The sequence below is a fragment of the Bombina bombina genome, chromosome 3, assembly GCF_027579735.1.
Source record: "Bombina bombina isolate aBomBom1 chromosome 3, aBomBom1.pri, whole genome shotgun sequence".
NCBI lineage: Eukaryota > Metazoa > Chordata > Amphibia > Anura > Bombinatoridae > Bombina > Bombina bombina.
The window spans coordinates 1,256,332,446-1,256,348,266 of NC_069501.1; the positions used below are offsets into that span (position 1 = coordinate 1,256,332,446).

General features: G+C 41.4%; 1 protein-coding gene across 1 annotated transcript in view; it reads left to right on the forward strand.

Moving 5' to 3' along the window:
* Positions 1–15,821, forward strand: part of NUMA1 (nuclear mitotic apparatus protein 1) — a gene marked incomplete in the record, with an annotated part of 309,504 nt that overhangs the window by 138,809 nt on the left and 154,874 nt on the right. The window contains 2 exon segments of the mRNA XM_053708792.1: positions 4,586–4,627; positions 13,198–13,266. Coding sequence (XP_053564767.1) covers positions 4,586–4,627; positions 13,198–13,266 — 111 coding nt within the window.

Here is a 15,821-nt window from a genome sequence, read left to right on the forward strand (position 1 = left end):
ACAACTGGGAAGCTGATTTTTTTTTTTAAGCTGTCAGGCATTTCATCCGGGGGAGTGGGAACTCCATCCGGAGGTCTTTGCATCCCTGATTCTCAGATGGGGCAGACCGGAATTGGATCTGATGGCGTCTCGGCAGAATGCCAAGCTCCCAAGATACGTATCCAGGTCGAGGGATACTCAGGCCGAACTGATGGATTCCTTGGCAATGCCTTGGTCGTTCAACCTAGCTTATGTGTTTCCACCGTTTCCTCTCCTTCCCCGGGTGATTGCTAGGATCAAACAGGAGAGGGCTTCAGTAATTCTAATTGCGCCTGCTTGGCCTCGCAGGACTTGGTATGCAGATCTAGTGGACATGTCCTCTCTGCCGCCGTGGAAACTTCCATTGAGACAGGACCTTCTCATTCAAGGTCCATTCCAACATCCAAATCTAATTTCTCTGCAGCTGACTGCTTGGAGATTGAACGCTTGATTTTATCAAAGCGGTGATTCTCTGATTTGGTCATTGATACTCTGATTCAGGCACGTAAGCCTGTTACTAGGAAAATTTACCATAAGATATGGCGTAAATATCTTTATTGGTGCGAGTCCAAGAACTACTCATGGAGTGGAGTTAAGATTCCCAGGATTCTCTCTTTTCTCAAAGAAGGTTTGGAGAAAGTGTCATCAGCAAGTTCCTTAAAGGGACAGATCTCTGCTTTGTCGATTTTACTTCAAACGTTTGGCAGATGTTCCAGATGTTCAGTCTTTTTGTCAGGCTTTGACCAGGATCAAGCCTGTGTTTAGACCAATTGCTCCACCCTGGAGTTTAAATTTAGTTCTTAATGTACTTCAAGGGGTTCCGTTTGAACCCATGCATTCCATAGATATTAAGTTATCTTGAAAAGTTGTTTTTTTTTTTTTTTTGGTTGCTATTTCTTCTGCTCGTAGAGTTTCTGAGCTCTCAGCGTTACAATGTGACTCGCCTTATCTTCCATTTTGATAAGGTGGTTTTACGTAACAAACCTGGTTTCCTTCCTAAGGTTGTTTGTAATAATATTAATCAGGAAATTGTTGTTCCTTCATTATGTCCTAACCCTTCTTCTAAGGAGCGTATGTTGCATAATTTGGACGTAGTTCGTGCCCTGAAGTTTTACTTGCAGGAGACTAAGGATTTCCGTCTTATCATCTTCATTATTCATTGTTTTTTCTGGAAAGCGTAGGGGTCAGAAAGCTACGACTACCTCTCTTTCTTTTTGGCTGAAGAGTATCATCAGTCTGACATATGAGACTGCTGGACAGCAGCCTCCTGAAAGAATTACGGCTCATTCTACTAGGGCTGTGGCTTCCTCATGGGCATTTAAAAAACTATGCTTCTGTTGAACAGATTTGCAAGGCTCCAACTTGGTTGTCTCTTCACACTTTTTCCAAATTTGATACTTTTGCTTCTTCTGAGGCTGTTTTTGGGAGAAAGCTTCTTCAAGCAGTGGTGCCTTCCGTTTAGGTCCCTGTCTTGTCCCTCCCTTTCATCCGTGTCCTGCAGCTTTGGTATTGTATGCCACAAGTAAGGATGAAATCTGTGGACTCGTCATATCTTGTAAAAGATAAGGAAATTTATGCTTACCTGATAAATTTATTTCTTTTACAATATGACGAGTCCACGTCCAACCCTGTCATTTCTAAGACGGGTATGTACTTATTTCTCCAACATTGGTGTGTCCGGTCCACGGCGTCATCCATAACTTGTGGGAATATTCTCTTCCCCAACAGGAAATGGCAAAGAGCACAGCAAAAGCTGTCCATATAGTCCCTCCTTGGCTCCGCCCACCCCAGTCATTCTCTTTGCCGCTGAACAAGCAGCATCTCCACGGAGATGGTGAAGAGTATGTGGTGATTAGTTGTAGTTTTTTATTCTACTATCAAGAGTTTATTTTAAAATAGTGCTGGTATGTACTACTTACTCTGAAACAGAAAAAGATGAAGAGTTCTGTTTGTGAGAGGAATATGATTTTAGCAGTAGTAACTAAAATCGTTTGCTGTTTCCACATAGGACTGTTGAGATGAGATAACTTCAGTTGGGGGAAACAGTTAGCAGACTTTTCTGCTTAAGGTTTGACTAGCCATATTTCTAACAAGACTGTGTAATGCTGGAAGGCTGTCATTTTCCCCATCATGGGGACCGGTAAGCCATTTTCTTAGTCTCAAACAGAATAAAGGGCTTAATATGGGCTATAAAACTGGTAGACACTTTTATGGGCTAGATCGATTGCTTTATTTGAGCATTTTATACAGCTTGATGTTGAAATTCACACTTTATAACTTTGGGGAAGGTTTTTTTACGTCAGGCACTGGTTTAGACACCTTCCCAGTCAGGAAGGGCCTTCTATGTAGTAGGCAGAGCCTCATTTTCGCGCCATTACTGCGCAGTTACTTTTGAGAACAGGACATGCAGCTGCATGTGTGTGGGTCTGGAAATAGTTGAAAAGGTTCCTGAATGGCTTCATTTGGTATCGTATACCCCCCTGGGTTTGGTAAAGTCGCAGCAAAGGATGTAGCTGGGACTGTAGAGGGCTTAAAACTGTAAACGGCTCCGGCTTGGAAATTGAACGCTTGATTTTATCTAAGCGTGGGTTTTCGGATTCTGTGATAGATACTCTGGTACAAGCCAGAAAACCTGTAACTAGAAAAATTACCATAAAATATGGAAAAGATATATCTGTTGGTGTGAAGATCAAAATTCCTAGGATCCTTTCTTTTCTTCAAGAAGGTTTGGATAAGGGATTATCAGCGAGTTCTCTAAAGGGACAGATTTCTGCTTTATCTGTCTTGTTACACAAACGACTGGCAGCTGTGCCAGATGTTCAAGCTTTTGTTCAGGCTTTGGTCAGGATCAAGCCTGTTTACAGACCTTTGACTCCTCCCTGGAGTCTGAATTTAGTTCTTTCAGTTCTCAAGGGGTTCCGTTTGAACCTCTACATTCCATAGATATCAAGATCTTATCTTGGAAAGTTCTGTTTTTGGTTGCTATTTCTTCTGCTAGAAGAGTTTCTGAGTTATCTGCTCTGCAGTGTAATCCGCCCTATCTGGTGTTCCATTCAGATAAGGTTGTTTTGCGTACTAAACCTGGTTTCCTTCCAAAGGTTGTTTCCAACAAGAATATTAACCAGGAAATAGTTGTGCCTTCTTTGTGTCCGAATCCAGTTTCAAAGAAGGAACGTTTGTTACACAATTTAGATGTAGTTCGTGCTTTAAAGTTCTATTTAGAAGCAACAAAGGATTTCAGACAAACGTCTTCTCTGTTTATCGTTTATTCTGGCAAGAGGAGAGGTCAAAAAGCTACTGCTACCTCTTTCCTTTTGGCTGAAAAGCATCATCCGATTGGCTTATGAGACTGCCGGACGGCAGCCTCCCGAACGCATCACAGCTCACTCTACTAGGGCTGTGGCTTCCACATGGGCCTTCAAGAACAAGGCTTCTGTTGATCAGATATGTAAGGCAGCGACTTGGTCTTCCCTGCACACTTTTGCCAAATTCTACAAATTTGATACTTTTGCTTCTTCGGAGGCTATTTTTGGGAGAAAGGTTTTGCAAGCCGTGGTGCCTTCCGTTTAGGTAACCTGATAGGCTCCCTCCCTTCATCCGTGTCCTAAAGCTTTAGTATTGGTTCCCACAAGTTATGGATGATGCCGTGGACCGGACACACCAATGTTGGAGAAAACAGAATTTATGCTTACCTGATAAATTACTTTCTCCAATGGTGTGTCCGGTCCACGGCCCGCCCTGGTTTTTTAATCAGGTTTGATGAATTTCTTTCTTTAACTACAGTCACCACGGCACCCTATGGTTTCTCCTGTTTTTCTCCTGTCCGTCGGTCGAATGACTGGGGTGGGCGGAGCCTAGGAGGGACTATATGGACAGCTTTTGCTGTGCTCTTTGCCATTTCCTGTTGGGGAAGAGAATATTCCCACAAGTTATGGATGACGCCGTGGACCGGACACACCATTGGAGAAAGTAATTTATCAGGTAAGCATAAATTCTGTTTTATAAACTTCAGTCACCTCTGCACCTTTGGCTTTTCCTTTCTCTTCCTAACTTCTGTCGAATGACTGGGGGTGGAGGGAAGGGAGGATATATATATATATATATATATATATATATATATATATATATATATATATATATATATATATATATATATATATATATATATATATATATATATCTGCTGTGGTGCTCTTTGCCACTTCCTGTTAGCAGGAGGATAAATCCCACAAGTAAGGATGAAATCCGTGGGCTCGTCATATCGTAAAAGAAATACATTTATCAGGTAAGCATAAATTTCCTTTTTTTTTCCCGGCTCCTATATTTTTTGCTTTTTATTTCTTATTTTACTTTTTTTGCTTGACGATACGTCAGACTACCATAGGGGTAGAAGGGGTTATATAGAGCTCTTGGGATTTGCTAATCTTTTGCCTCCTCCTAGTGATAGGAAAGGTAATTCCCAGGAGTAATTTTGTTGTTGTTGCTTTTTTGGGACTGAAGGTTTTTAATATTTGTTGTTATATTTCATACTGTAACTTTCTAACGTCCCATCAATTTACACCAACAGGTGGATCAGTTGGAGGCTGCAAGAAAAGAGCACTCTGAGCAGGTAACCAGTATAACCAATTCGCGCCTCCAGCTTCTTAAACGGTGATGGTGCATGCAGCTAACACACCCTCTCTATACAACGCCATGTCGAGTCTCTTGCTCCATTTTCGTTGTGAACTGTTTGCCAAAGGGATGCAGCAGTGCCCAGGATCTCGCACAGGCGTGAGGTGGACGTCACATATCCCCTCTGACTGCCCCGCATGATTGTGCACATTTAGGGTGTACCTGCTATCGTAGACTGACATGTCCATTAAGGGCTCCATGTTGCAAAGTAGGTTTGAAGACTTTCAGTTCTTTTGGCACCTTCTGCTTTAAAAAAGCTCTAGGATGTTCCTTCCTTCCTTGTTAAATCTCTAATTTAATTCTCCTTATGACTTCTCTGTAATTTAATTCTCCATATGGCTTGCCTTCAGACTACTGCCTGATCAGTAATTCCCTATCTGAAAAATGCATGGTCTGCAATACCTATATAGAGCTTTTTTTCCTTGAGAACCCTATATTTTTTTATTTTTTAAATAGAAAATACTTCAACTGCAAGACTTAGTCTTTCCCTTAGTGTTTTGTCAGTGCTGACCCTTTTTCACATTGATTTGTGGGCTCATTTACTTGTCCTTTATGAGGAGCAGACAGGTCAAGGTTCCTGTTAAGGTTATCCTGGTTGTAGCTGTTATGTGACATCCATAAAATGTGAGATGGTGAAACTTAAAAAAAACTAAGGCAAACAGTTTGCAATGAAGACTGCTTTATAACTTTTTTTTTTTTCCTTGTTGGGGTGTGTTTAGGCATATGGGTGTTGGTTAACACTTCACTGCTTGTAGTTACATCCATATATTTCAGGAAATGAGCTAATTACACTTATATTAATTGTCCATTGGATGCTAAATTACTAACCTTGGCCTGATGCCTCCATTCTGTTTGAACTCTGCGTATCCAGTCTAAACTTGACACGCTGCGCTGTTAGATATCTCTCTGCATGCAGCTGATACTTTCGTATTTTAGTCTCTTGTGCTGTTTGGAATTGTGTGTCTACTATCATAATACATACATACATATTTGCAATTTATTTTGTTGCTCTGAGCATAAGGAACATTTGTTATACTGTGTGAGCCGATTTTGTGTATATGTTAATTTTGTCCTAGTGAGTTGGGACTGCATGTGGGGAACATTCCTGTAAGCAAGTGAGCTTAATTTTGAGGAAAAGGAGCCTTCCTTTTGACCTAGTGAGCTGAGTCTGATGGTAGGGAACATTCTTCTGACCAAGTGAGCGGATTCTGATTAAAAGGAACCTTCCTTTGACCTGTGGAGTTGGTCACAGGAATGTTCCTCACCCTCAGACCCAAGTGAGCTGATTCTGAGAAAGATTAACATTTCTTTTGACCAAGTTAAATGTGTGCGCAAGTGTTGGTACTCGCAGTAGGGAGCTTCCCTTTAGTAAGTGGCTTCTTTAAAACAGGGCTTTTGAATGAGCAGTGTGTGCATTGATCCGTTTCATCTCATATATAAAGTTCTCCATGTTAAGTGTGCTTTTCTAACTCTAACGTTTATTTCTCTTAAATTGGTGTATCCAGTCCACGGATTCATCCTTACTTGTGGGATATTCTCAATCCCTACAGGAAGTGGCAAAGAGAGCACACAGCAGAGCTGTCCATATAGCTCCCCTCAGGCTCCGCCCCCCCAGTCATTCTCTTTGCCGCTCTAACAAGTAGCATCTCCACGGGAGGGTAAAGAGTTTGTGGTTTTAGATTTGTAGTTTTTAATTCTTCAATCAAAAGTTTATTTTAAAATAGTGCCGGTTTGTACTATTTACTCTGAGGCAGAAAGTGATGAAGATTTCTGCTGAGAGGAAAATGATTTTAGCAATCGTAACTAAAATCCATTGCTGTTCCCACGCAGGACTGTTGAGTACAGGAAAACTTGAGTTGGGGGGAACAGTTTGCAGGCTTAAAGTGAAGGTAAAGTTTTCTGTTTTAGCAAGCTTTATTATATTAGTCATCTACTATATAGTCTGATCGCTATGTTTTTTTTTAACTATTTGTATATAGATAATTGTATTATAAAACATTTTTATTTACGATCTCGGCCGGTCTTCGCTCCTCCCTCCATGGATTTCCGGGTTTTTCAATCTATTACATACAGAGCGGTCCCACCCGCTCTATACGTACTTCCAAAGCGTGTTCTAGATTGCCGGAAAACTTGCGCATGCGCACACTTCGCCGTATACTCTATTTGCGCCTGTTAGACTCAAATCATTTTATTTCTAAAGCGCAGTCGTCAATCCTCTTAATCGCGCATGCGCTAAACTAGAGCGAGCCCGGCTTGGAAGGCAGAGTAAGTGATGCCAACGCATGCGCAGAACGTCAAGCTATGTTGTGACGTCAAATGACGGCCGCCTAACGGCCAGACTCACTATTGGCTGTTTCAAGAACGTGACCGGCCCAAAAAAAACAAAAAACGGGCTGATTTGGGAACGATTAGAAATGAAGATAAAAATGCTGATAACTCGGTAAATATATGAAAATAATTAAATTGATGACTTAAAGTACTGCTAATTTTATAAGTATTTACATTGGAAATAATTGAAGCGTGCTAAGTTTACCTTCACTTTAACTGCTTCAGGTATGCTCAGTCATTTTTTTTCTAACAAGACCTGGTAATGCTAGAAGACTGACAGAAATCCCCATAGGGGAAGGTAAGCCATTTTCTGAGACTTAGTATAGAAGGAAGGCTTATTGAAAGGGCTCAATACACTGGTGGACACTGTTAAGGGGCAATCGATTATTTTTTAATTTAATCTGACATTATACAAGTTTTATATTGCATTTAAAACACTTTTTGGGCTTTTATTCCGCATGGCATATATTTAGACACCTATTTTGGCTTGGGAAGGCCCCACAAACTCCTGAGGGAAGATGGAGGGGGCCTGAATTTCGCGCCTCAGTTGCGCAGTTTATTTTACAGTTTCATGCAGATACATGTGAAGGGTCCAAAGATTACTTGAGGACTTCAGAGAGGCTTATTTTCGATCAAAACTAATCCCCAAGGAAGGTAGGACTACAGCAAAGGCTGTGGCATGGTTAATTTGCTCCGGTTTGGGCAGTAGGGGGTTAATTGACTTGAAATTTACTGTGCAATCATTTCAAAGCATTAGGATCATATGGTGAATTTCATAAAGATTGGATGATTTTTGGAGGTTTAGTAAAAAAGTATGCGCTTTTTATTATTTAAAGGCACAGTACTGTTTTTTTTTTCAAAAATTGTATTTTACTGGATTTGAGTGCTGTCTAAGTCTAACATGTCTGAGCCTACAGATAGACCTTGTTCTATGTGTTTAAAAGCCATGGCGGTCCCCTCTTTACATTTGTGTTTAAAGTGTGCTAACATATCCAAACATTTTAAAGACCATGCAGTGACACTTAAAAATGTGGCCCAAGATGATTCTTTAACGGAAGGTAATGAGGATAGCCCTCCTTCCTCTGCCCATGTGTCGACACCAGTTACGCCCGTGCAAGCAATGCCTTGTACCTCTAGCGCATTGGCCCCTATTACATTGCAACAATTAGCAGCAGTCATGGATAATTTCCTTGCAGCATTTCTATCCAAACTGCCTGTTTTTCCTAAAAAGCGTGATAGCTCAGTTTTAAGAACAGAGGATGAGCAATCAGAAGTTTTGGATAATTTATCTGTTGTACCCTCACAACCCTCTGACGTGGCGGTGAGGGATGTACTGTCTGAGGGAGAAATTTGTGACGCAGGTAAAATTTCTCAGCGGGCAGAATCAGATTTCTTAGCGTTTAAATTTAAGCTGGAACACCTCCGTGTACTGCTTAAGGAGGTTTTAGCTACGCTGGATGATTGTGACCCTATGGTGGTCCCAGAAAAATTGTGTAAAATGGACAAGTTTTTAGAAGTCCCTGTATACACTGATGCGTTTCCGATCCCTAAGAGGGTGGCGGATATTGTGACTAGGGAGTGGGAGAGACCAGGCGTACCTTTTGTTCCCCCACCTATCTTTAAGAAAATGTTCCCCATAACTGACCCCTGGCAGGCGGTCCCTAAGGTAGAGGGAGCAGTTTCAACACTAGCTAAGCGCACAACTATACCAATAGAAGACAGTTGTGTTTTCAAAGATCCTATGGATAACAAATTAGAAGGGTTACTAAAGAAAATATTTGTTCAACAAGGTATCCTTCTTCAACCAATTGCCTACATTATTGCTGTAACTACTGCAGCGGCTTTTTGGTTGAGGCGCTGGAGGAGTCGCTCCAGAGGGAGACTTCATATGACGAAGTCATGGATAGAATTCATGCTCTAAAGCTGGTTAATTCTTTCATTACAGATGCCGCTTTACAATTAACTAAATTAGCGGCGAAAAATTCTGGTTTTTGCCATTGTGGCGCGAAGAGCGCTCTGGCTCAAATCATGGTCGGCTGACGTGTCGTCCAAAACAAAATTACTTAATATTCCTTTCAAGGGGAAGACCCTATTCGGGCCAGAGTTGAAAGAAATTATTTCAGATATCACTGGGGGAAAGGGCCATGCCCTTCCACAAGATAGACCTTTTAAAGCTTAAAACAAGACTAATTTGTGCTCCTTTCGCAACTTCAGGAGCGGACCTGCTTTAACCTCTGCAACCGAAAAGCAAGTGGTTTCCCAGCCCAAAGCAACATGAAAGCCTTTGCAGGGCTGGAACAAGGGTAAGCAGGCCAAGAAGCCTGCTGCTGCTACCAAGACAGCATGAAAGGGTAGCCCCCGCTCCGGGACCGGATCTAGTAGGGGGCAGACTTTCTCTCTTTGCTCAGGCTTGGGCAAGAGATGTTCCAGATCCCTGGGCATTAGAAATTGTTGCTCAAGGGTATCTTCTAGAATTCAAAGACTCTACCCCAAGGGGAAGGTTCCACATTTCTCGTTTGTCTTCAGGACAAAGAAACAGGCGTTCTTACACTGTGTAGAAGATCTTCTAAAGATGGGAGTGATACACCCAGTTCCAACTGCAGAGCAAGGACTGGGTTTTTACTCAAACCTGTTTGTAGTTCCCAAAAAGGAAGGAACTTTCAGGCCAATCCTGGATTTAAAAATTCTTAACAAATTCCTCAGAGTTCCATCATTAAAAATGGAAACCATTCGGACAATCTTACCATTGATCCAGGAAGATCAATATATGACTACCGTGGATTTAAAGGATGCATACCTACATATTCCGATCCACAAAGATCACCATCAGTTCCTAAGGTTCGCCTTTCTGGACAAGAATTTTCACAAAGGTGCTAGGGTCCATTCTAACGGTACTAAGACCGCGGGGCATTGCGGTAGCACCTTATCTGAACGACATATTAATTCAGGCGTCGACTTTTCAAAGAGCCAAGGCTCATACAGAAATAGTTCTGGCCTTTCTAAGGTCTCACGGCTGGAAGGTGAACATCGAAAAAAGTTCTCTGTCCCCGCTCACAAGGGTTCCCTTCCTGGGAACGCTAATAGACTCGGTAGAAATGAAAATATTTCTGACGGAGGTCAGGAAGTTAAAACTTTTAACTACTTGCCGAGTTCTTCATTCTTTTCCTCGACCTTCTGTGGCTCAGTGCATGGAGGTAATCGGGTTAATGGTTGCGGCAATGGACGTTGTTCCCTTTGCCAGAATTCATCTCAGACCACTGCAGCTGTGCATGCTCAAGCTGTGGAATGGGGATTATGCAGATTGTCTCCTTAGATACAAATGGACCAGAAAACCAGAGATTATCTTCTCTGGTGGTTGTCTCAGGATCACCTGTCTCAGGGAATATGCTTCCGCAGACCAGAGTGGATCATTGTCACGACCGATTCCAGTCTGTTTGGCTGGGGTGCGGTCTGGGACTCCCTGAAAGCTCAGGGCCTATGGTCTCGGGAAGAGTCTCTTCTCCCTATAAACATTTTGGAACTGAGAGCAATATTCAACACGCTCCAGGCATGGCCTCAACCAGCGGAGGCCAGGTTCATCAGGTTTCAGTCGGGCAACATCACGACTGTAGCGTACATCAATCATCAGGGAGGAACAAAGAGTTCCCTAGCGATGAAGGAAGTATCCAAGATCATCAAATGGGCGGAGGATCACTCCTGCCATCTATCTGCAATTCACATCCCAGGAATAGACAACTGGGAGGCGGATTTTCTGAGTCGTCAGACTTTTCACCCGGGGGAGTGGGAACTCCTTCCGGAGGTTTTTGCTCAGCTTACCCAGCTATGGGGTATTCCAGAGTTGGATCTGATGGCGTCCCGTCAGAACTCCAAACTTTCTCTTTACGGATCCAGGTCCAGGGACCCCAAGGCGGCATCGATAGATGCTCTAGTAGCGCCTTGGTCCTTCAATCTGGCTTATGTTTTTCCACCTTTTCCCCTTCTCCCTCGTCTGTTAGCCAGAATCAAACAGGAGAATGCTTCAGTAATTTTGATAGCGCCTGCGTGGCCACGCAGGACTTGGTATGCAGACCTAGTGGACATGTCATCTGTTCCACCATGGACACTGCCATCGAGGCAGGATCTTCTAATTCAAGATCCATTCAAGCATCCAAATCTAGTTCTCTGCAACTGACTGCTTGGAGATTGAACGCTTAATTCTAGCTAAGCGTGGGTTCTCTGGATCAGTTATAGATACTTTGATCCAGGCTAGAAAGCCTGTCACCAGGAAAATTTTACCATAAGATATGGCGGAAATATCTTTGTTGGTTTGAATCCAAGGGTTACTCGTGGAGTAAGATTAGGATTCCTAGGATTTTGTCATTTCTCCAAGAAGGATTGGAGAAAGGATTGTCAGCTAGTTCCTTAAAGGGACAGATATCTGCTCTGTCTATTGTTACACAGGCGTCTGGCGGAAGTACCAGACGTTCAAGCGTTTGCATAGGCTTTAGTCAGAATCAAGCCTGTCTATAAACCTGTGGCTCCTCCATGGAGTCTAAATTTAGTTCTTTCAGTCCTTCAAGGGGTTCCGTTTGAACCTTTACATTCAATAGATATTAAGTGATTATCTTGGAAAGTTTTGTTTTTGGTAACTATTTCTTCTGCTCGAAGAGTTACAGAATTGTCTGCTTTGCAGTGTAATTTACCCTATCTGGTGTTTCATGCAGATAAGGTTGTTTTGCGTACAAAAACTGGTTTCCTTCCGAAAGTGGTTTCTAATAAGAATATTAACCAGGAAATCATTGTTCCTTCTAAGAAGGAACGGCTGTTACACAATCTTGATGTGGTTCGTGCTTTAAAATTCTATTTAAAAGCAACTAAAGATTTCAGAGACACGTCATCCTTGTTTGTTGTCTATTCTGGTAAGAGGAGAGGTCAAAAAGCTATCGCTTCCTCTCTTTCCTTTTGGCTGAAAAGCATTATCCGATTGACTTATGAGACTGCTGGAAAGCAGCCTCCTGAACGAATTACAGCTCTTTCCACCAGAGCTGTGGCTTCCACATGGGCTTTCAAGAATGAGGCTTCTGTTGAACAGATTTGTAAAGCAGCGACTTGGTCTTCACTGCATACTTTTGCCAAATTTTAGAAATTCAATACTTTTGCTTCTTCGGAGGCTATTTTTTGGGAGAAAGGTTTTGCAAGTAGTGGTGCCTTCCGTTTAGGTTACCTGACTTGTTCCCTCCCTTCATCCGTGTTCTAAAGCTTTGGTATTGGTTCCCACAAGTAAGGATGAATCCGTGGACTGGATACACCAATGTAAGAGAAAACAGAATTTATGCTTACCTGATAAATTTCTTTCTCTTACGGTGTATCCAGTCCACGGCCCACCCTGGCAATTAAGTCAGGTTCAAATTTATTTTTTGTAAAACTACAGTCACCACTGCACACTATGGTTCTCCTTTTTCTCCTAACCGTCGGTCGAATGACTGGGGGGGCGGAGCCTGAGGGGAGCTATATGGACAGCTTTGCTGTGTGCTCTCTTTGCCACTTCCTGTAGGGAATGAGAATATCCCACAAGTAAGGATGAATCCGTGGACTGGATACACCGTAAGAGAGAGAAATTTATCAGGTAAGCATAAATTCTGTTTTTAATGAGCCCAACTTGAAAAATGCTTTTCCTTTTTCTTTATGCCAGTGAATTTTAGTAGTAAAATAACAATTTGTAAAAGATAGGGATGGACCTCTAATACCAGGAATTACTCTGTCCTTGCAGCTTATGTTTGATCAAATACTTTAACCCACTTTATTGTTGGCCAAAAGACTAATATTTAGCAAGTTATTGATCTTTTTTTATTTTTATATTAACATTTTTGGCTTTCTGTGTGAAGACAAAAATGTTTTCTCATAATATTAACAAATGTTTTATTAACTACAAATGTTTTTTTTTAATGAAACTCCGGAGTAACTTAGTTATCCAGCTGTAGCGCTACCACACACTTATATAGTAACTACTTATTACAAGAGGCTAATATAAAATGCTACATATATGAAGGCTGCACGGACATGTTAATATTTCCATGATATGATTTGTAATACATATTTATACAACAGTGACAGAAATAAAAGGAAAAACATTTACAGATGAGCCTGACTCACATTTCTATCCTCCCACAGCTATGCGTTTTTTTTAATTTTATTCCATAGGTGCAGGAGCTGAACAAGCAGTTGCATCAGCATGAGAAGACCATAACGTCTCAACAGCAAAAGCTGAAGGTATAAAAGTCTTGTGCACATTTCTATTGGTGGGTTTAGCTTTATTACATCACATACACCCTCTAACACAGTCAGGTCTGTAAATTCACTCTTTTACTTGCGTTTCCTGCTCACTTTAGCATTTGCTAACCCATCACCTAAATAGCTGTCTTGCTTGCTCGATATCCACTTATTTTGTGTGAGTGTAATCTCATCCTTATACGGATTTCTTTGTATGCTCATTAAGTGCGTGAGTGTAATCTCATCCTTACTCTGATTGCCTTGTATGTTCATTTAGTGCGTGAGTGTAATCTCAGCCTTACACTGATTGCCTTGTATGTTCATTTAGTGCATGAGTGTAATCTCAGCCTTACACTGATTGCCTTGTATGTTCATTTAGTGCGCGAGTGTAATCTCAGCCTTACACCGATTGCCTTGTGTGTTCATTTAGTCCGTGAGTGTAATCTCAGCCTTACACTGATTGCCTTGTATGTTCATTTAGTGCATGAGTGTAATCTCATCCTTACTCTGATTGCCTTGTATGTTCATTTAGTGCATGAGTGTAATCTCAACCTTATACTGATTGCCTTGTATGCTCATTTAGTGCGTGAGTGTAATCTCATCCTTACACTGATTGCCTTGTATGTTCATTTAGTGTGTGAGTACAATCTTATCCTTACACTGATTGCCTTGTATGCTCATTTAGTGCGTGAGTGTAATCTCATCCTTACACTGATTGCCTTGTATGCTCATTTAGTGCGCGAGTGTAATCGCAGCCTTACACTGATTGCCTTGTATGTTCATTTAGTGCATGAGTGTAATCTCAGCCTTACACTGATTGCCTTGTATGTTCATTTAGTGCGTGAGTGTAATCTCAGCCTTACACTGATTGCCTTGTATGTTCATTTAGTGTGTGAGTGTAATCTTATCCTTACACTGATTGCCTTGTATGCTCATTTAGTGCGTGAGTGTAATCTCATCCTTACACTGATTGCCTTGTGTGTTCATTTAGTGCGTGAGTGTAATCTCATCCTTACACTGATTGCCTTGTATGCTCATTTAGTGCGTGAGTGTAATTTTATCCTTACACTGATTGCCTTGTGTGTTCATTTAGTGCGTGAGTGTAATCTCATCCTTACACTGATTGCCTTGTGTGTTCATTTAGTGCGTGAGTGTAATCTCATCCTTGCACTGATTGCCTTGTATGTTCATTTAGTGTGTGAGTGTAATCTCATCCTTATACTGATTGCCTTGTATGTTCATTTAGTGTGTGAGTGTAATCTCATCCTTATACTGATTGCCTTGTATGTTCATTTAGTGTGTGAGTGTAATCTCATCCTTACACTGATTGCCTTGTATGCTCATTTAGTGCGTGAGTGTAATCTCATCCTTACACTGATTGCCTTGTATGTTCATTTAGTGTGTGAGTGTAATCTCATCCTTACACTGATTGCCTTGTATGTTCATTTAGTGCGTGAGTGTAATCTTATCCTTATACTGATTGCCTTGTATGCTCATTTAGTGCGTGAGTGTAATCTCATCCTTACTCTGATTGCCTTGTATGTTCATTTAGTGTGTGAGTGTAATCTCAGCCTTACACTGATTGCCTTGTATGTTCATTTAGTGCGCGAGTGTAATCTCAGCCTTACACCGATTGCCTTGTGTGTTCATTTAGTCCGTGAGTGTAATCTCATCCTTACACTGATTGCCTTGTATGTTCATTTAGTGCATGAGTGTAATCTCATCCTTACTCTGATTGCCTTGTATGTTCATTTAGTGCATGAGTGTAATCTCAACCTTATACTGATTGCCTTGTATGCTCATTTAGTGCGTGAGTGTAATCTCATCCTTACACTGATTGCCTTGTATGTTCATTTAGTGTGTGAGTACAATCTTATCCTTACACTGATTGCCTTGTATGCTCATTTAGTGCGTGAGTGTAATCTCATCCTTACACTGATTGCCTTGTATGCTCATTTAGTGCGCGAGTGTAATCGCAGCCTTACACTGATTGCCTTGTATGTTCATTTAGTGCATGAGTGTAATCTCAGCCTTACACTGATTGCCTTGTATGTTCATTTAGTGCGTGAGTGTAATCTCAGCCTTACACTGATTGCCTTGTATGTTCATTTAGTGTGTGAGTGTAATCTCATCCTTACACTGATTGCCTTGTATGCTCATTTAGTGCGTGAGTGTAATCTCATCCTTACTCTGATTGCCTTGTATGTTCATTTAGTGTGTGAGTGTAATCTCATCCTTATACTGATTGCCTTGTATGCTCATTTAGTGCGTGAGTGTAATCTCAGCCTTACATTGATTGCCTTGTATGTTCATTTAGTGCGTGAGTGTAATCTCATCCTTATACTGATTGCCCTGTATGTTCATTTAGTGCATGAGTGTAATCTCATCCTTACACTGATTGCCTTGTATGTTCATTTAGTGTGTGAGTGTAATCTTATCCTTATACTGATTGCCCTGTATGTTCATTTAGTGCATGAGTGTAATCTCATCCTTACACTGATTGCCTTGTATGTTCATTTAGTGTGTGAGTGTAATCTCATCCTTATACTGATTGC